The sequence below is a fragment of the Chiloscyllium punctatum genome, chromosome 20 (assembly GCF_047496795.1).
Source record: "Chiloscyllium punctatum isolate Juve2018m chromosome 20, sChiPun1.3, whole genome shotgun sequence".
In the NCBI taxonomy this organism is placed as follows: Eukaryota; Metazoa; Chordata; class Chondrichthyes; order Orectolobiformes; family Hemiscylliidae; genus Chiloscyllium; species Chiloscyllium punctatum.
Window position 1 is genome coordinate 26,756,612 of NC_092758.1, and position 21,875 is coordinate 26,778,486.

At 40.8% G+C, this 21,875-nt stretch overlaps 1 protein-coding gene across 1 annotated transcript in view; it reads left to right on the top strand.

The window, feature by feature from the left end:
- shroom1 (shroom family member 1) overlaps nucleotides 1-20,971 on the top strand; it is a 75,567-nt gene extending 54,596 nt beyond the window's left edge. The window contains exons 6-8 of the mRNA XM_072590539.1: nucleotides 7,429-7,561; nucleotides 10,528-10,800; nucleotides 19,589-20,971. Coding sequence (XP_072446640.1) covers nucleotides 7,429-7,561; nucleotides 10,528-10,800; nucleotides 19,589-19,843 — 661 coding nt within the window. The 3' untranslated portion in view covers nucleotides 19,844-20,971. The remainder of the gene's footprint in view (nucleotides 1-7,428; nucleotides 7,562-10,527; nucleotides 10,801-19,588) is intronic.
- Nucleotides 20,972-21,875: the final 904 nt, after the last annotated feature.

Sequence of the window (21,875 nt, forward strand, 5' to 3'; positions counted from 1 at the left end):
TTCAGTCGTCCTCAAGCAGATGTTGCTGCTCTCCCTTCTGTCAGTTCTGGCTGGCAGAGTATGAGATAATTATCCCTCTATCATAGGCCTTAACACTCTTCTAAAGAATGGACAGATTACTAGCTGTACCTGAGTTGGTGGCCAAAAAAGCTTCAAATTCCCGAGAGAAGTATTCTACAAACTTGCCGTCCTTGTGGATGAAGGGATCCATTCGCCAGCACCATCACATCACCCTTAATCTTAACCATTAAATACGCCACTGCATGATCTGAGATGGCAATATTTCCAATCGAACACCAAATCTAAAAAAAGCCGCAGAGTTAGGAAATAATCAATCCTTTTGTGGCATTTATGAGGAGTGGCAAAGAATGTAAAATCCCTGCTCGTAGGGTGTAAACATCCCCAAACATCTACCAACCCGAGGTCCATACTAGATCACCCAACTGCTTAGATTTTGAAGAAAGCTTTGGGAGGCCTTTGGACATTCTATCCAGCACAGAATCCATAAGGCAATTAAAGTCCCCCCCCCCCCCCCCCATTATAATATGCTGTGACGCCAAGGCCATTAGCTTAGTGCATCAGTCAAAAATTTAAGAGGGTGGGCCGGGGGACTGTAGACATTTAAAAGAACATATTCCTCGCCGTGAATAAGGGCCTTAAGAATAACAAACCGACCATACTCCCAGTCTATTAAATTAAATGGGAGACCCTTCCGGACAAGTATTGCCACTCCTCTATTCCTAGTACTAAAAGATGAGAAAAACGAGCAATCAAACCCACCCTGCTGTATCTTCAAGTGTTCCTTGTCATTAAGATGAGTCTCTTGTAACAGGGCAACACCCACACTCTCCTTTTTAAGGGTCAATAGCACTATTTTTCTTTTAAATGGTGAATGAATCCCTCTGGTATTCCAGGTGCACCGTTTAAGAATGCTGCTAACCATGATCCTTTACAATCACCTTTGACCTGCCGAGAGGAAGAATTTGTCTTACAACACACTGAGCATACTCAAAAGGAAACTAATAGAGTCGATTTACAAAAAATAACTAACTACAAAACCCAGAAGGTACCTAATATGGGACTCCACACTTTGCCCACAGAGGACGCTTGTGTTTCCCACACACCTCCATCCCCTACTTCCAGCTCAAACCACATCCCAAACCCAAGCAATGGAAGAAACTAAACAAAGGACATTGTAAACACAAAGGTATAACAAAAACAGTGAGCACTCTGCCCACCCACCACAATATATCAATACCACTCCAGCTCAGAGAAACAAACACCAACTACAACTTCTTTGGGAAAAGAGTGAAAATACAAGAAATAAAAGCAAAACAAAAAAAACCCGACACTGTTGTCCATGTCCATAAATACATCTACATTACTTTAAGATGTCCAAGATGTTTTTGGCTTGCTCCAAGGAATGAAATGACTGCACAGTCTCCTCGTAAGTAATACAAAGCACCACTGGGTATCTCATTTGAATATTGAATACTGAGGTCCTTTAACCTTATCTTAACCTCATCAAATGAATTCCTTTTATGGATCACTGCTGCAGAAAATTCCTGAAAAAGCATTATCTTAGTTCCCTGATAGGTCAGGGCCTACAGATCGCTTCCCAACCTTCTAAAAGTTTCCATGACACTCTGCTTGTCCCTGTAGCATTGAAGTCATATCAGAGCTGGGCAAGGGGTACAGATAACTGAGTGGATCTGCACACTGCAGTCCGGTGAGCTCTGTCAACCTTCACCCGATCCGCCTCAGCATCCCAGCCAAGACATTCCCAGCCCAGTCTTCAAAAAAAAACTTGCTGGCTGCCCACCTTCTACTCCCTCTGGCAGGCCGATGACTCAGATATTTTTCCTCCTACCTCTATTTTCCAGGTCATCAACTCGGTCAGTCAGGGTCTAAACCTGCTTCTCTAGGGCACAGATCGGCCCTGCCAAGGACTCAACCTCAATCTCCGATGCCGCGGTCCGCCGCTCAACATCTTCAACTCGCTTCCGGAGCCCTTCCAACTCCTTTTCATGCTTTTGCAGCATGGCTGAGATGGGCTCCAGTTGATTAAAAGTCTCCTTCCTCATCTCCTGGATCAGCTGTTGGATCGCTCCGAGTTCCTCCCCGATGTGCTGCTGTGTGGGCACTTCTTTCACAGCTGCAGAAGGAGCTACAGCTGCTTTCCAAGTTTCAGTCTCGGGCCCGCCCACTGTTTTCGAGTATTCCAAGTGTTGAGACTTGGCCGTTCGCTTTCCCTTAGTTATTCTTGCATGCTTGAAAAAGGATTAAAACGGTTGTTTTACCATTTAACAATAATTTTTTCCAAAAGATGGTGGGTGAGAAAATATTACTACCTTGGGTTGAGGTGCAGAGCTCAGCAAGGCTGATCTATTCAAATCACCGCCATCCTGAATTCTGACACCCCCCGCCCCCAGCCACATACACACACACACCACACACACATTTTATTTTAAAATCTTTTCTACTTCCCTAGTTATGCTACTCAATAGAACTTTGGTGTGAGCATGGTTCAGGTGTCGACTGTCCCAACAGTATAGCCCCATTTTCCTACACACTGGAACCTAGTTCTACTGTATCAGTCTTTGAGTTATGCTTTCATTCTCTAATCTTGCTTGCCAATGCCAAATTGAATGTGCCTTAGGTGATAATCCAAAGCTTATAACCATTAAGGTTCTGCTTCATAATTTTATGCCAAGCTCGTCAGAAAAAAAATGTTTGGAGGTTTCTTTTCTCGTTCTGTTTTTGTCTACATGGACCACACTGACTGAATCTCATCCCTACTACTTTATATTCTTCTCCAGCCCTGAACAGGTGTTCTGAACCCAAGTACCAGACAGGAAACAATGTCTTTTGAACTCTTACTCTTTGTTTCAGAGAAATGTCTCAACTCTTTTGCCATACTGTCTACCTCTACCACTACATTCTGTTTTGCTCCTCCCATTTTAATGACTTCTTGTACCGCAGTGGTCAGTCAGCTCGACCACCCTTTAGTCCCTACTCTCATCCAAACAAGCTGAAAGAATGTCAAGCCTGTTGAAAAACTGCAAAGGTTGAGGCTCCTGCACTGCTGTCCTCTGCGTCCTCTTACTTGCCTCAGTTACAACCACACTCGTCTGCCTCTGGCTATGTAACCAATCAGAAGATCCTGTTCTAATGTGTATGACAGCCTACTGGTACAAAATATTTAAGTTACTTTCCCCCTCACTGATGTGACACAGTGTTTGCAGCTCAGGTCTCCACTCAGTGACTCTGAGCTGAATTTCCTTGAGCCACAAACATTTACTGATGACGTGTATAATCTGTATTATACTGGCATCCAGGAACTCCCATGTGTTGCTCCCATGACAAGTTACCTGTCCTACCATCTTTAATGTGTTTTCATTTGTTACTTTATTATTTTATTCCATTATTAATTTTCATGTATTTTATGAAGGTTAACACCAGCTGTTGTACTATCTTTGAACCTTGGAAATAGAATGGACCATGACCACTTCTGATATCCTCACCAAAGCTATCCTCGTCTCCTGTAATAGAGTAAGAACCAACTTTAATAGGGTGAAGAAAATTAAAAAAAAAAGCACCTGTTTCTCCTATTCCCCAAATCTCTTACTCACCTAACTCTCAGTTATAGAGTCATAGGTACCCTTCGGTCCAAACCGTCCATGCCGACGAGATGCCCCACCTGCCAGCACCCGGCCCATATCCCTCCAAACCCTATCAATTCATATACCCATCCAAATGCCTTTTAAATGTTGCAATTGTACCAGCTTCCACCACTTCCTCTGGCAGCTCATTCCATACATGTACCACCCTTGTGTGAAAAAGTTGCCCTTAGGTCTCTTTTATATCTTTCCCCTCTCACCCCTAAACCCAAACTTGATTGAGTTTTTTGAAGAAGTAACAAAGAAGATTGATGAGGGCAGAGCAGTAGATGTGATCTGTGGACTTTGGTAAGGCGTTCGACAAAGTTCCCCATGATTAGCAAGGTTAGATCTCATGGAATACAGGGAGAACCAGCCATTTGGATACAGAACTGGCTCAAAGGTAGAAGACAGAGGGTGGTGGTGGAGGGTTGTTTTTCAGACTGGAAGCCTGTGACCAGTGGAGTGCCACAAGGATCGGTGCTGGGCCCTCTACTTTTTGTCATTTACACAAATGATTTAGATGCGAGCATAAGAGGTACAGTTAGTAAGTTTGCAGATGACGCCAAAATTGAAGGTGGAGTGGACAGCGAAGAGGGTTACCTCCGATTACAACAGGATCTGACCAGATGGGCCAATGGGCTGAGAAGTGGCAGATGAAGTTTAATTCAGATAAACGCGAGCTGCTGCATTTTGGGAAAGCAAATCTTAGCAAATCTTACACTTAATGGTAAGGTCCTAGGGAGTGTTGCTGAACAAAGAGACCTTGGAGTGCAGGTTCACAGCTCCTTGAAAGTGGAATCGCAGGTAGATAGGATAGTGAAGAAGGCATTTGGTATGCTTTCCTTTATTGGTCAGAGTATCGAGTACAGGAGTTGAGGTCATGTTGCGGTTGTACAGGACATTGATTAGGCCACTGTTGGATTATTGCGTGCAATTCTGGTCTCCTTCCTATTGGAAAGATGTTGTGAAACTTGAAAGGGTTCAGAAAAGATTTACAAGGATATTGCCAGGGTTGGAGGATTTGAGCTATAAGGAGAGGCTGAACACGCTGGAGCTGTTTTCCCTGGAGTTCAGAGGCTGAGGGGTGACCTTATAGAGGTTTACAAAATTATGAGGGGCATGGATAGGATAAATAGACAAAATCTTTTCCCTGTGGTCAGGGAGTCCAGAACTAGAGGGCAAAGTGTCATAGAGTCATAGAGATGTACAGCCGCAACATGACCTCCCAACTCCTGTACTCAATACTCTGACCAATAAAGGAAAGCATACCAAACGCCTTCTTCACTATCCTATCTACCTGCGACCCCACTTTCAAGGAGCTATGAACCTGCACTCCAAGGTCTCTTTGTTCAGCAACACTCCCTAGGACCTTACCATGAAGTGTAGAAGTCCCGCTAAGATTTACTTTCCCAAAATGCAGCAACTTGCATTTTCTGAATTAAACTCCATCTGCCACTTCTCAGCCCATCTGGTCCAGGTCCTGTTATAATCTGAGGTAGCCTTGTTTGCTGTCCACTACACCTCCAAGTTTGGTGTCATCTGCAAACTTACTAACTGTTGTCTGCTCCAAAGTCACACTCACTGTTAGGTTGCACTGAAATGCCTGTGTTTGTATGCTCAGGTTAAGTTGGCCCTAGACACAAAACAAAAGGTTATGCTATTTTCTTTCTTTAACTAATTTCTCCCCACTGCAGAGCTTCTACATCTCTACTTAGCTCAGGATGAAGTTTAAAACTTAAACATGCAGCACTATGTTTCTTCACTTGTCGTGCTATTGAAATTGTTCAAATGCCAAGTGATCATTGATTAATCCCTCCGGTTATTCACAACCCGCGTCTTACAGAAAAGTCCACTCACTGTCACTTTGACATGACAGTGATAATGAAATATATATTCTGAACCAGAGAACAACTGAAAAATTTCGTACCTTTGTGTTCCAACTAATCTCAAAATCAGTAGATGCACTCAGTAAACCAGTGGTGGGGGTAAATAGAGGCAGCAGCTATGTGATGTGTCACTCATCACGTGGTATCATATACATTTGAGGACAGGTGTAGCAAAACCTACCCTCACAATGGCACACAGCAAGAAGTAATAACTGGTGTTTCAACAACTTATTTAGGATTAATAATTTATTAAATCTGTCAGATATCATTCAGTTTTGGATCCATCAGCAATTCCCCTGTGTTCTTTTAATTTGCTCCAAGATGAATGAAGAGACAGATGTGACATTGATATGTTTATCTGTATTATTTAGTATCTCACACACTGTTAAGGAAATGGATTGCAGAAAATGGATAAGAATATGCCACTGGACTCTGCTGAATAACATTGGCTTGAAAATCTTTGATGTTATTTTTGTGATACTCTCAGGATGTATGTCAATGTGAGAATGGTCATTAGACCTAGCTAATCTCATCCGTCACAAAAAAGCATAGTTACCATCATCGCAGCATTTGTTTGTTAAATCATTCCGGGATTATTATCTTTATTGTCTGATACAGAAATCCTTGTATGTCGATGGATCATTTTGTGAACAATAGTTTCCTGATATTAGACTTAATATGGCCTTTTACCAGCTAGTTCTTGGTTCCATTGTTCTATTATCGAGGTTCAGTTTGAAGTGTAGGGATTGTCAATTTAAGATTCCTTCTGATGTAGGTACTGGCAAGCAAGGGGAAAACTGGGGAACAAACGAGTCAACAAGATGGACCCCCAGCACTTAAGTGTGGCAGGCAAGGTCAGGTGAGCTCATGATAGTTTCAAGGTGAGAAAAATGGAGTTCAGGGTGATTTGGCAATGGCAGCCCTGCTCATCCAATTTTTTGTCCTTCATTCTGATTTAAGAAACAATTTCCAGTGGAATTACAGAGAAAAATCCAGCATTTAAGGCTCCATTTTAACATTCACTACCTGACATAAACCAGGCATAGAGCCAGTTAAACTAAATTGAGAAAATCCAAACCCAAATTGCCATTTGAAATTGTAGGCAGCAGGGACACTTACTGCTGATCATATAGCATCACCTTCAATTCTCTTGCCATCTGTTCTGACATAACAGTGGGAGTCATGTTGCAATAGTGCCAAGCTTGCTGGCCTGTGTTAGCAGAATTACCTTCAGTGGTAGCCCATCCTACAGAGAGTTAAATAGCTTATACAGTGCATCCACTCCTGTATTTCTGTTACATTTTACTTCAGCAAACCCCATCATCCTTCTCTTCCTTTCTCCCTCACGTACTTAAACACATCAATATGCCAGATTATCTGTGATCCAGGAAACTCAGTCAGGGTACAACGGAATGAACAGATGTCCTCCTTTATTCTGTCTCTAAACGAGTGAATCTGAGGGTGAGGATCAGCCATGACCCTTTCAATAATAGAGCAGTCTTGAGATGGTCCAATACGTCATGTTCAAAGAAATTCCCACCTGATCTATTGCTATTGTGTGCTTAAGAAAGTTTGAGAATTGTGTTGACTCATCAGCAGCTTTATGCTGTAGCTCATACCTTTAAACACTTAGGCTAGGACTCCCTCAAATGTACTTAACTCAGGAATGTCTTGCTCTGTAAGAGAGGATGTATGGTCTCAGTAGTTTGAGAAGAATTTGAACCCATGTCAGAGATTCAAAACAATATTATTTCACATCCAGTCTCTTCTCTCCCGATAATGTATGTTAAAATGACAGAATTACAGTAAGTTTAATTGGAGTGTTAATGCAGTCCTTTGGAAATGTAATCCCTACTTTGTGTTCCTATTCTTTTCATTAGAGACAAGCAACATAATCCACACCCATTTCTAACAAACACAAATTTCCAATCTGAAATATCAATGAAAATCAATCAAAAACAAGAAAGCACCAAGGGTGAAATGGAGTGTCAAAGTGATGTGACAGAGAAGAAGGTGAGTGTTAATTATGCGATCCTGGTACAACACCATTCCTCTCTCAGCTACCTTCCCCCAGCCCCACACCCCCTCCTATTTATCTCTCCACCCCCTCAGTTCACAAGCCTCATTCCTGATAAAGGGCTCTTGCCTGAAACATTGATTCTCCTGCTCCTCTGATGCTGCTTGTCCTGCTGTGCTTTTCCAGCACCACACTCTCAACGCTATTCTCTGAAGCCAAGAGGGGAGCTGTCAGCTAACACTGAGCATTCTATGTGCAGCAGTTAACCTGTTTCTGACACACTATTCCAGTATTTTATACACTAATATCATCTCTAATGTAGCATGCTAATTTTATATTAGCCATGCCTTGTCTTAAGGAAAAAGTTCACAATGTCCTAATGCTTTTTCAGTAGGTAAACATATGTAAATGGTTAGTTCTGACTATTGGGAGGTACTCTACTACATTCAAATGAATATAATACCATATAGTTTTCCAATAAAGCAATACAAACAAGGAGAGAGGTTTTCTTCTGCGTAGCTTTATCAGAAATATGTGGGTCAGTTAGCTAAGTTGACAGCAACAGCATTAGGTCAATTCCTGCACTGGCTGAGCTTACTACAAAGGTCCTATTTCTCAACGTCACCCTTTGTATGAGGCATGTTGACACTCAGGTTCAGCTTATCACCAGTTCGTTTTCTCTCTTGCTCTCGCTCTCACTCTCGCTCTCTCTCGCTCTCTCGCTCTCTCTCTCTCTCTCTCACATACCATAGTGATTGTACCTTTTCTTATTATAAATATATTTATCATAGATGAGTTTTTAATTTTGTTGCACACAGAGTATGTCTTCACATTGTAAATTTTAAATATTTCACACCATAATAGATAGATTTTGTGTACTCTGCAACAGCATTTAAACTTCCTCCATGAATTGATGGAGATAGCGAGGACTATAGATGCTGCAGAATCAGAGTCGATAAAGTGTGGCACTGGATAAAGCACAACAGGTCAAGCAGCATCAGAGGAGCAAGAGAGTCAATTATTCAGGCTTGACCTAATGAAGAGTCAAACCTGAAACATCAACACTCTCACTCCCCAGATGCTACCTGACCTGCTGTGATTTTTCTAGCACCAGATTCCATGAATTCAAGACTGCACGTTGCAGATTTAAGGCTTTTGAAAAACCAAAACTGAAACTTCTTTTGAGAGTGCTAATTTCAAAATGGTTCTGTTGGGTTTGGGTTTTCTGCATGTCTAATTTATACTCCAGCCTCTTCCATCGTCTCCAAAACTGTGATCTGCTGGAAGTGGATATCTAAATCTTAGATGACCCCACCATTTTTACAGGTCTTCAGAGATATTCTGACTCGGCAGTTCTCCAGACCTTAATCTACTTCTGTTGACTGTGGGCATTTCTTAAATCCTGAATTTAACACTTGAAGGATACCCCTTCAACAAATGACAGAACACCAAGCTCTCAGCTCCACAGTAATTATTACCGCAAGTAGAAATTTTCAAACAATGAATTAAGCAATAATCTGTAATCCTGGGACATATATATTCGAAAATGCTCCAAACAGCCCCTGCACATTGATGAACATCAAGACATTTTGTAATGCTTTTCTGTACACCTATACACAGTAAAGCAAAATGCCCTCCGTTCCAAATTAGAGAGTTCCTGTCAGTTATTAGAGTCATAGAAATGTACGGCACAGAAACAGGCCCTTCGGTCCAACTGTCCATACCGACCAGATGTCCCAACCCAGTCTCGTCCCACCTGCCAGCATCAGGTCCATATCCCTCCAAACCCTTCCTCTTCATATACCCATCCAAATGCCTTTTAGATGTTGCAATTCTACCAGCTTCCACCACTTTGTCTGGCAGCTCATTCTATACACGTACCACCCTCAGTGTGAAAACGTTGCCCCTTAGGTCTCTTTTATGTCTTTCCCCTCTCACCCTAAACCTATACCCTCTAGTTCTGGACTCCCTGACCCCAGGGAAAAGACTTTGTCTATTTATCCTATCCATGCCCCTCATGATTTTGTAAACCTCTATAAGGTCACCCCTCAACCTCCGACACTCCAGGGAAAACAGCTCCAATCTGTTCAACCTCTCCCTATAGCTCAAATCCTCCAACCCTGGCAACATCCTTGTAAATTTTTTCTGAACCCTTTCAAGTTTCAAAACATCTTTCTGATAGGAAGGAGACCAGAATTTCTTGCAATATTCCAACAGTGGCCTAACCAGTGTCCTGTACAGCCGTAACCTGACCTCCAACTCTTGTACTCAATACTCTGCTGGTTACACAGAGGTTTGTTTCTCTATTGCTTTCTGGTGATATCATGTGGCTGGCAAATTGGCAAAAGACAAACTACGTACACCTTGGTCATTTTTTGCTTCGCAATTTATATGTTTCTATATATTTCAAGACAACTAGGGACAGACAATAAATGCTGGCCAGCTAGCGACACCATGAGTGAATACAAAAAAGTATATATTTTGATATTGAGCAGAATGAGTACACTCCTGAAAATGTGCTGCTAACTTCAAGACAAGGTACCCCTTCAGCAAAATTATAAAATTCAAACCTTTTAAATAGATTCATTTGTTGCCCATAATGCACAGATTTCTTCACCCAATATTGTTGTCTCTTCCTGGGATCTATACTAAAGGAGCACATTCCAGCCCTACCTACTGCCTGGCAGGTATAGGAGACACTGGTAGTATAAATGGTGGCTGAGTTTTTTGCTGTGTTTTTGATGCATTCCCATTCACTGCTATTTCAAATGGACACCATGGTTAAAATCTTCCAAGCTTCAAGTTGCAGGAACCAGGCAGTTTGTCATTTGCTTTAATCCCCATTTGTGGCTCTTACGCCCCATATTAAAAGCGCGCCTGCCAACTCTCAAACGGATATAAAATTGCTAATAGATTTGAAAAGAAAGTGCGTGTTAAAAGCTATTTTGCTTTTTTTTTCCAGAAGGAGTTAATTAACACCATTAAATGTAAACTTCAAAGGCTTCAGGAAGTTAAAGCTGGCTTAAATATGGATATCAAAAGAAATAGCACACTGGGTGATGACATCCAGGCCTGGGTGAATGAAGTCTGCACGCCTAATGAAGTCCAGAAATACAACACATTCATTGAGGATCTGGACAAGGTGATGAACTTGCTGCTGTGTCTATCTAGCCGTCTGGTGCGAGTGGAAAGTGCCCTGAGTAAAGTCAGTGAGGCCACTGACGTGGAAGAGAAGGTTTGTTATAATAATTAAGTTATATTCAGTTTGACATTTTACTTCAGCTACTACTAAAGCCCAGGAGATCAAAATATTCTAATTGTTATGACCAAAATATTTTATATTTCCCAGTGATTTTAGCAATTGACTTATGTAGATTTTGGTGTCCCCTTCTTGTGGTAATTAAAGTACAGAGGAAGGCATAATTGGGACATGAACAAAATACTGTACAGTACTTTCAAGTTTCACAACATCTTTTCAATAGGAAGGAGACCAGAATTGCATGCAATACTCCAACAGTGGCCTAATCAATGTCCTGTTCAACCGCAACATGACTTCCCAACTCCTATACTCAATACTCTGACCAATAATGGAAAGCATACCAAACGCCTTCTTCACTATCCTATCTACCTGTGACCCCACTTTCAAGGAGCTATGAACCTGCACTCCAAGGTCTCTTTGTTCAGCAACACTACCTAGGACCTTACCATTAAGTGTATAAGTCCTGCTAAGGTTTGCTTTCCCAAAATGCAACACCTCGCATTTATCTGAATTAAACTCCATCTGCCACTTCTCCGCCCATTGGCCCATCTGGTCAAGATCCTGTTGTAATCTGAGGTAACCCTCTTTGCTGTCCACTACACCTCCAATTTTGGTGTCATCTGCAAACCTACTAACTGTACCTCTTATGCTTGCATTCAAATCATTTATGTAAATGACAAAAAGTAGAGGACCCAGCACCAATCCTTGTGGCACTCCATTGGTCACAGGTCTCCAGTCTGAAAAACAACCCTCCACCACTACCCTGTGTCTTCTACCTTTGAGCCAGTTCTGTATCCAAAGGGCTTGTTCTCCCTGTATTCCATGAGATCTAACCTTGCTAATCAATCTCCCATGGGGAACCTTGTCGAAAGCCTTACTGAAGTCCAGACAGATCACATCTACTGCTCTGCCCTCATCAATCTTCTTTGTTACTTCTTCAAAAAACTTAATCAAGTTTGTGAGACATGATTTCCCACGCACAAAGTCATGTTGACTATCCCTAATCAGTCCTTGCCTTTCCAAATACATGTACATTCTATCCCTCAGGATTCCCTCCAACAACTTTCCCACCACTGAGGTCAGGCTCACTGGTCTATAGTTCCCTGGCTTGTCTTTACCGCCCTTCTTAAACAGTGGCACCACGTTAGCCAACCTCTAGTCTTCTGGCACCTCACCTGTGACTGTCGATGATAAAAATATCTCAGCAAGAGGCTCAGCAATCACTTCTCCAGCTTCCCACAGAGTTCTCGGGTACACCTGATCAGGTCCTGGGGATTTATCCACCTTTAGCCTTTTCAAGACATCCAGCACTTCCTCCTCTGTAATCTGGACATTTTGCGAGATGTCACCATCTACTTCCCTACAGTCTATATCTTCCATATACTTTTCCACAGTAAATACTAATGCAAAATATTCATTTAGTATCTACACCATTTTCTGTGACTCCACACAAAGGCCACCTTGCTGATCTTTGAGGGGCCCTATTCTCTCTCTAGTTAACCTTTTGTCCTTAATGTATTTGTAAAAACCCTTTGGATTCTCCTTAATTCTGTTTTCCAAAGCTATCTCATGTCCCCTTTTTGCCCTCCTGATTTCTCTCTTAAGTATTCTCCTACTTTCTTTATACTCTTCTAAGGATCCACTCAATCTATCCTGTCTATACCTGACATATGCTTCCTTCTTTTTCTTAACCAAACCCTCAATTTCTTTCGTCATCCAGCATTCCCTATACCTACCAGCCTTTCCTTTTACCCTGACAGGAATATACTTTCTCTGGATTCTCGTTATTTCATTTCTGAAGGCTTCCCATTTTCCAGCCGTCCCTTTACCTGCGAACATCTGCTTCCAAACAGCTTTCAAAAGTTCTTGCCTAATACTGTCAAAATTGGCCTTTCTCCAATTTAGAACTTCAACTTTTAGATCTGGTCTATCCTTTTCCATCACAATTTTAAAACAAATAGAATTATGGTCGCTGGCCACAAAGTGCTCCCCCACTGACACCTCAGTCACCTGCCCTGCCTTATTTCCCAAGAGTAGGTCAAGTTTTGCACCTTCTCTAGTAGGTACATCCACATACTGAATCAAAAAATTGTCTAGTACACACTTAAAAAAATTCTCTCCATCTAAACCTTTAACACTATGGCAGTCCCAGTCGATGTTTGGAAAGTTAAAATCCCCAACCATAACTACCCTATTATTCTTACAGATAGCTGAGATCTCCTTACAAGTTTGTTTCTCAATTTCCCTCTGACTATTAGGGGATCTATAATACAATCCCAGTCAGGTTATCATCCCTTTCTTATTTCTCAGTTCCACCCAAATAACTTCCCTAGATGCATTTCCGGGAATATCCTCCCCCAACACAGCTTATTGTCCAGGCTTGCAATGTGGTGTACTTGTGTGTAAGAATGAAGGCTCCTTATATTTTTCCGGTAATCTTTCATACGATGTGGACATGATTAAATGTCAGTATGCCACCATCTCCCCCATTAATACATAGAGCCCTGTCTATCCAAATAGAAAGAACAAGTACAGCTATACAATCCTTTACCCGAAATCTGAAAAGCTTCAAAATCGGAAGTCTTTTTCATGAAGTTTTTTTCTCCATAACAAGGTTGTTTGGAATGCAAACAGTTAATCCAACTCCACAACCACTCCATGTCACTCAGGTGTAATGTGGAGCATGGCCCAGCACTGGCAGGCATAGTCTATCTCAGCGCTCATAGTACTTTCAGGTTAGTCTGCTGTTCAGTAAGAATTTTTTTATTTCACCAAGTGCTGGATGTCTTGAAATGCATAAAAGTGGATAAATCCACAGGACCTGATCAGGTGTACCTTAGAACCTTTGTGGGAAGCTAGGGAAATGATTGCAAGGCCTGTTACTGAGATATTTATATCATCGATAGTCAAAGGTGAGGTGCCGGAAGACTGGAGGTTGGCTCATGTGATGCAACTGTTCAAGAAAGGTGGTAAGGACAAACCAAAGAACTATATAGACCAGTGAGCCTGATGTCAGTGGTGGGCAAGTTGTTGGAGAGAATTCTGAGGGACAGGAGGGACATGTGTTTGCAAAAGCAAGGACAGTGGAGGGATAGTCAACATGGCTTTTTGAGAGGGAAATCATGTCCCACAAAGTTGATTGAATTTTTTAAGAAGTTACAAAGAGGATTAATGAGGGCAGGGTGGTAGACATGATCCATTTGGACTTCAGTAAGGTGTTCAACAAGGTTCCCCACGGGAGATTGGTTGGCAAGGTTAAATCTCATGGAATACAGGGAGAACTAGCCATTTGGATACAGAACTGGCTCAAAGGTAGGGGACAGAGGGTGGTGGTGAAGGGTTGTTTTTCAGACTGGAGGCCTGTGACCAGTGGAGTGCCACAAGGATCAGTGCTGGGTCCACTACTTTTCATCATTGATATAAATGATTTAGATGTGAGTATAAGAGGTATAGTTAGTACGTTTGCAGATGACACCAAAATTGGAGGTGTAGTGGACAGAAAAGAAGGTTACCTCTGATTACAATGGGAACTTGATCAGAGGGGCCAATGGGCTGAGAATTGGCAGATGGAGTTTAATTTCGATAAATGTGAGAGGCTGCATTTTGGGAAAGCAAATCTTAGCAGGACTTATACACTTAATGGTAAAGTCCTAGAAAGTATTGATGAACAAAGAGACCTTGGAGTTCATAGCTCCTTGAAAGTGGAGTCGCAGTTAGATAGAATAGTGAAGAAGGCATTTGGTATGCTTTCCTTTATTGGTCAGAGTACTGAGTATAGGAGTTGGGAGGTCATGTTGCAGCCATACAGGCCACTGGTTAGGCCACTGTTGGAATATTTCCTGCAATTCTGGTCTCCTTCCTATCGGAAAGATGAGGTTGAATAGTCTGGGGTTGCTTTCCCTGGAGTGTTGGAGGCTGAGGTGATAAACCTTATAGAGATTTATAAAATCATGAGGGGCATAGTTAGGATAAATAGACATAGTCTTTTCTCTGGGGTGGGGGAGGCCAGAACTAGAGGGCATAGATTTAGGGTGTGCGGGGAAAGATATATAAGACCTAAGGGGCAACTTTTTCACGCAGAGGGTGGTACGTGTATGGAATGAGCTGCCAGAGGATATAGTGGAGGATAGTACAATTGCAAAATTTAAAAGGCATCTGGATGAATATATGAATAGGAAGGGTTTGGAGTGTATGAGCCAGATGCTGGCAGGCGGGACTAGATTGGGATGGGATATCTAGTCAGCATTGATGGGTTGGACCGAATGGTTTGTTTCTGTTCTGTATGTCTCTATGACTCTGACTGTTAAACTGTCACTTATTCCAAAATCTGAAAAATTTCAAATTCTGAAAACCAACTGACCCCAAGGGTATGGATAAAGGATTGTGTACCTGGACACACTGTATATTTCAGCTTTAGAAAATAGGTGGTAGACATTGTCGAGTTCATTTTTTTATGGCAATCCCTTAATTAATCAGAATCAAGCTATGTCATTTACAATTTAAACAAAGTCTGGATGTTAACTGTCAGTCATCATTAACTGGTCTAGTTTCAGTGGCAAAGGCTTTAGCAATCAGAGTTCACTTGACAACTAATTAGAATTCTCCTCGCATGTTCTATAAAGGCTGTATACCTTTACTTTGGTAATTCGTGTGAATTGTCCTCTTGAGTGCAAGGTGAAAAGTTGAGACCAAATGTGTCTTTTTTTCAGCAATAAATGAAGGAAAACTAGAAATTTCTATTGATCAGAAAGAAGAACTTTACTTAACTATTCAAAGTTGTTATTGTTGCTGGACTGTTACATTACTATACATACCTAAATTAGGAGTGGTGTCAGGTTAAATGTTTTAATGTCCCAAATAATATAAACATGCAGCAGAATGGAGGAACATATGGCAGATAAGAATAGTGTAGAACTTTGATGACTTCATGCACTAACAAATTATGTCAGCACCTGTATTGATATAAAAATATAGCTATATTGAGAAAATATATTTCTACAGTTCCCTTTTGTTTTAATGTATAAAATATCCTAAAGTTTTATAACATGATAATTTCACATAACAACATACAGCTGATATTAGGCCAGATGACTAAACATTTAATCAAACAAACATGTGTTATAAAGGAGGAAAATGAGTTAGAAAGGTAAAAAAGTGCAGTAAAGGAATTCCAGAGCTTAGGACATAGGTAGCTGCTGACATGGCCATCTGTGTCAGAATGGTTTAAATCAGAGAGGGATGCTCGAGAAACTAGAATAAATGAGTGCAGATACCTTGGAGTATTATGGTGTTGGAAGAGATTACAGGATAGGGAGGGAAGTGGCCGTGGAGTGTTGCCAGATAGTGTGATCAACTAGGTTAAGAAATTCAAGCAGTTACCATTGCTGCAGTCACACAAAAAGCATTTGTGATTATGAAAAGAATAATTTCAGTACTAAAATGTAAAAGAATAAAACAAATATGGAAGATATAGACTGTAGGGAAGTAGATGGTGACATCTCGCAAAATGTCCAGATTACAGAGGAGGAAGTGCTGGATGTCTTGAAAAGGCTAAAGGTGGATAAATCCCCAGGACCTGATCAGGTGTACCCGAGAACTCTGTGGGAAGCTAGAGAAGTGATTGCTGGGCCTCTTGCTGAGATATTTTTATCATCGATAGTCACAGGTGAGGTGCCGAAAAACTGGAGGTTGGCTAACGTGGTGCCATTGTTTAAGAAGGGCGGTAAAGATAAGCCAGGGAACTATAGACCGGTGAGCCTAACCTCAGTGGTGGGCAAGTTGTTGGAGGGAATCCTGAGGGATAGAATGTACATGAATTTGGAAAGGCAAGGACTGATTAGGGATAGTCAACATGACTTTGTGCATGGGAAATCATGTCTCACAAACTTGATTAAGTTTTTTGAAGAAGTAACAAAGAAGATTGAGGGCAGAGCAGTAGATGTGATCTGTCTGGACTTCAGTAAGGCTTTCGACACGGTTCCCCATGGGAGACTGATTTAGCAAGGTTAGATCTCATGGAATACAGGGAGAACAAGCCCTTTGGATACAGAACTGGCTCAAAGGTAGAAGACACAGGGTAGTGGTGGAGGGTTGTTTTTCAGACTGGAGGCCTGTGACCAGTGAAGTGCCACAAGGATCGGTGCTGGGTCCTCTACTTTTTGTCATTTATATAAATGATTTGAATGCAAGCATAAGAGGTACAGTTAGTAAGTTTGCAGATGACACCAAAATTGGAGGTGTAGTGGACAGCGAAGAGGGTTACCTCAGATTACAACAGGATCTGGACCAGATGGGCCAATGCGCTGAGAAGTGGCAGATGGAGTTTAATTCAGATAAATGCGAGGTTTTGCATTTTGGGAAAGCAAACCTTAGCAGGACTTATACACTTAATGGTAAGGTCCTAGGTAGTGTTGCTGAACAAAGAGACCTTGGAGTGCAGGTTCATAGCTCCTTGAAAGTGGAATCGCAGGTAGATAGGATAGTGAAGAAGGCATTTGGTATGCTTTCCTTTATTGGTCAGAGTATTGAGTACAAGAGTTGGAAGGTCATGTTGCGGCTGTACAGGACATTGGTTAGGCCACTGTTGGAGTATTGCATGCAATTCTGGTCTCTTTCCTATTGGAAAGATGTTGTGAAACTTGAAAGTGTTCAGAAAAGATTTACAAGGATGTTGCCAGGGTTGGAGGATTTGAGCTATAAGGAGAGGCTGAACAGGCTGGGGCTGTTTTCCCTGGAGCTGAGGGGAGACCTCATAGAGATTTACAAAATTATGAGGGGGATGGATAGGATAAATAGGCAAAGTCTTTTCCCTGTGGTCGCGGAGTCCAGAACTAGAAGGCATAGATTTAGGGTGAGAGGGGAAAGATATAAAAGAGACCTAAGAGGTAACGTTTTAATGGAGAGGGTGGTACGTGTACGGAATGAGCTGCCAGAGGATGTCGTGGAGGCTGGTACAATTGCAACATTTTAAGAGGCGTTTGGATGGGTATATGAAGAGGAAGGGTTTGGAGGGATATGGACCAGGTGCTGGCAGGTGGAACTAGATTGGGTTGGGATATCTGGTTGGCATGGACGGGTTGGACCGAAGGGTCTGTTTCCGTGCTGTACATCTCTATGACTCTATAACATGTCCCAGCATAGTTAAGAAATAATTCAATAAGCCAAATTGCAAATATGCACCAACTGGATAAATTGCTTCTGGCTGCAAGCATGGCATGGATGTGAAGGACCTGAGTTAGTGAATTTTTAAGAAGTCATTAAGACGTGACCACTTGTGTTCACCTGAATCAAAAGCATTTCCACCCCAAAACCTAGAGTTGCAAATTCTCTTTAAAAATTAATGTGAAGGAGAAACAACATGGATTTCTGTTGATAATTCAGAATGACTTATCATTTATTCTGTGAATGACTGCCTTCATGCTTCTGAAATGTTTTGACAGAGTTGAATGTGGCATTCAAGCTGATTCAGCACATGCTGTTATTTCATCATCAGGCGTTGAATGTGTTGATTCCCCTAATCTGTTTAGCAGTACAGTAATGAATCTTAGTGAAGAAAAGAGGTCAAACATGTTGCATCAACTACTTAGAGAAGGGATCAACATTCCTGGGCAATAATGAACAAGAAAGTCACCCTAAAAGTATCACATTCTTAGGCTTCTTAGAACTCATAAGCTGATTTGATTAATGCATATCAGAGCTTAATGCCTAATTTGAAAATGCTGGCTGAGGAAATTGGAGTTTTTAACCTTTTCCCATTCAAGTGATCACTGGAAAAATCTGATGGCAAGATGAAATGAGAGATAAAACAAACCAGAACCAAACTCAACTCAAATTTAATCAGCATCCTCTGGCCTTTCTCACATTGGCCAGCATAAACCTGTTGGACTATAACCTGGTGTTGTGTGTTTTTTAACTTTGTCCACCCCAGTCTAACACTGGCACCTCCCAAATCATTCTCAAGATAGCTCAGCTTTTTAAACAATCAGTGTGGAGCCTAACTGTGTCCCAATGCTATGTCAGACTGACAAACCTTCTGTATAGCTTTACAGAATTTTACATGGATTCATGGAGTTTTTGAGCAACTGGAATGTAATTCTGCAGAAACAAATTCACCCCATAAGCTTATATGTGTATGCATGTGGAAGCGACAGATTGAGTGTACATGTGAGTATGTGCACGTGATAGAATGTATGTGTATATGTGTGTGTGTGTATGTATGTGTGATGGGTTAAACTATACAGATGGTTTGTCAGTCTGACATAGCATTGGGACACAGACAGACTTCACTCCTATTGTTTAAAAACCTGAGCTATCTTGAGAATGTAATTTAAAAGAAGCTCTGGGATTTACATATCAAAGAACAGAAACCAGCATATCCCATTATAAAAGATGAAAGTTTAAATCTAAGATTGTTTACTGTATCACATCTCCATGACACTGGATCTCTTTGGCTATAAATTCTGTGAGCATGATCTTAACCTGCACAACCACCTGATGAAGGAGCGGCGCTGCGAAAGTTAGTGCTTCCAAATAAACCTGTTGGACTATAACCTGGTGTTGTGTGAGTTTAAACCCTTTACACCCCAGTCCAACACCAGCACCTCCAAATCATGACTTTAAGACAACTTCTCTTTAAAGGCAGAATCACATGTTTTGTTTCATATAGTAGAATGTTCCTATGCATATAACACAGCACATTGTCTGACTTACTACAGCCACTAACAGTAAATGGTTTTCTGGTTAAAAAGATGTTCTGTTTTCTTAGAAATCATTGAATGAAAGGCACCGGACACTCTCTCGCCAGCATGAAGATGCCAGAGGACTGAAAGAACATCAAGACCACCGGGAACGAGTGATCTTCAGTATCCTAACAAACTACCTCACTAAAGAACAGCTTCAGCACTGTGAATATTTTGTCCAAATGAGAAAAGCTTTACTAATCAAACAAAAAGAACTTGAAGAGGATCTCAAATTAACTGAGGAGCAACTTGAACTTTTTGAAAATGTCCTTCAGATATGATTTCGTTTTGCTGTTTATGAAACTGATTGTTAGGTTCCCAAAATGACTCCCATTAATGTTGAAATGTGATTTAGAAATCCAGCTTACAAAGTAGGTTAAAGCAATTCATTCCAAAACTAGCAAATATTTACTGTGCTCTTTATTGTTTCCACGTGAATAACTGAAATGGATAATTAAATATGAATGAATTGGGGCTACACTGTAAAATTAGAGCCAGCTGATAGCAGATTATTGGTTGTCGATAACTAACTGAAAGCTTTTGTCTATCATTTTGAAATCATGAACCACAACAGCCCAGATTTTGCAGTCCGTGTCAAAGCATTGGAACTTATCATCAAACACAAAGTAAGTTCACAAAGATCCATTGATCTCTGCAATGTAGCTTTCATTTCTGGGCGTCAGTTTGAGTCTGCTACCAAGTCAAGAGCACATTCAGATGTCCGTCAATGTTGGTATTATTAAGCTCGATCACCTAATCACATTGAAGAACTCTCACACACAGCAAGCAAGGAAATCAAATGCACTCATCATACTTAATTTTGACTGTCATATTGCAGAGTAAAATAATAATTTTGGATCGAGATTATATATTAATGTACAACTATCATGAAATGGCTTTTAAAAAGTGATTTTAAAAAGTGGATTTTTAATTGTAATAGAGAAATTTAATGTAACATTGAAAATGCATTACATTTTAGTACTTGTTCAGCAGTAATTATGAATTTAGTATGCTGTTAAATCCCAGTTATTGCTTCAGGATAACCATTTCCACCATTTGTATAGCAAGACTATTTGTGTGATAAGAAAAGTTCTTTTCAGTTGAATGATTTTGAGTACGTTGCATTCTGTAAAGAATTGAACCGCACAGCTCTGGTGCAACATCAAATCACTGACAATAACTTCTGAATCCTTGTGTTTAAGTTTATATGTATGGATTGCATAACCTGCTGTCAGTTTCAGCAGAATAAGGACAGTAAATGCCACCATTACCACTACAAAATCTGGGCCAATATTATTCATACTTATGTAGCATGGTTTTCATTGCAAAACATGTCTTTATAATGCCAATGATGTCTGACTCTGAGAATGATTTCCTGTCCAAAGTGTTAATAATTCTCCCTTTGATAAACAATCGCACCTATTAAATATTAATAAGTTATGTTGTAAGTCTAAAGTTCTACACCTAGAACTCCTATGAATTCTTCACCAAAAGGATATTCACTTTTATGTTGTTGGTAACATTTTGGATTGTTTCTTCCTTACACAAAGCACAGATGGTAATGCTGTTTTATTACTGGTCTGAAACTGTGACAGTAATTGCCAACCTTCCAATCTTTTTCCTTTTCTCAAGGAGAAATGCCTTTCTTCCACCCAAATGGTTTGAACACAATCATCTTCATTTCCATATCCCAATACTGACTTAATCAGTAACAAGAGTAAACACATTTCATTATAAAGTTCAACCACCAATCTGTCCCACCCCTTCATTTATTTTCACCTCAGCCTTTGGCCAATTCAAACACTCAGATAATTGTGTCACAATATTTAAATTAGCTCATCTCCTTTCCAAGGCTTGAGGTAGAACAACTACATTGCCTCCATCCTAAACTTTCTTTCTGCTGGAAGCAGCTTCCCAAGACTTTTCTGATATATCATTTTCCCCCATGGGCAATTGCTCAGCATTCTCATTGGAAGTGGAGTGGTTACAATAAAAGAGGCCCCGGATTGGAAAAAGCCCAGACTTTTAGGTTTGTGATTTACAAATCTGCTTGTCCCTCATCAACCCTAAACTGACTCTAGTTGTAAACCAGCTCCCCATTTGATCCCAATGGAGCATATTAAAATCCTTTATGATTTTGAACTGCACTATCAAACCTCCTTTAACCTTTAATGATAAAGATGAAATGTCTCTTATCCACCCTTACAATTAAAGCCCCTCATCCAATGTAATTATTTTCTCAATTTCCTTCGTACACTTTGTATCTTTGATATATTTGTTGAAGTAGAGCCTTCAAAATGGAACACAGTATAT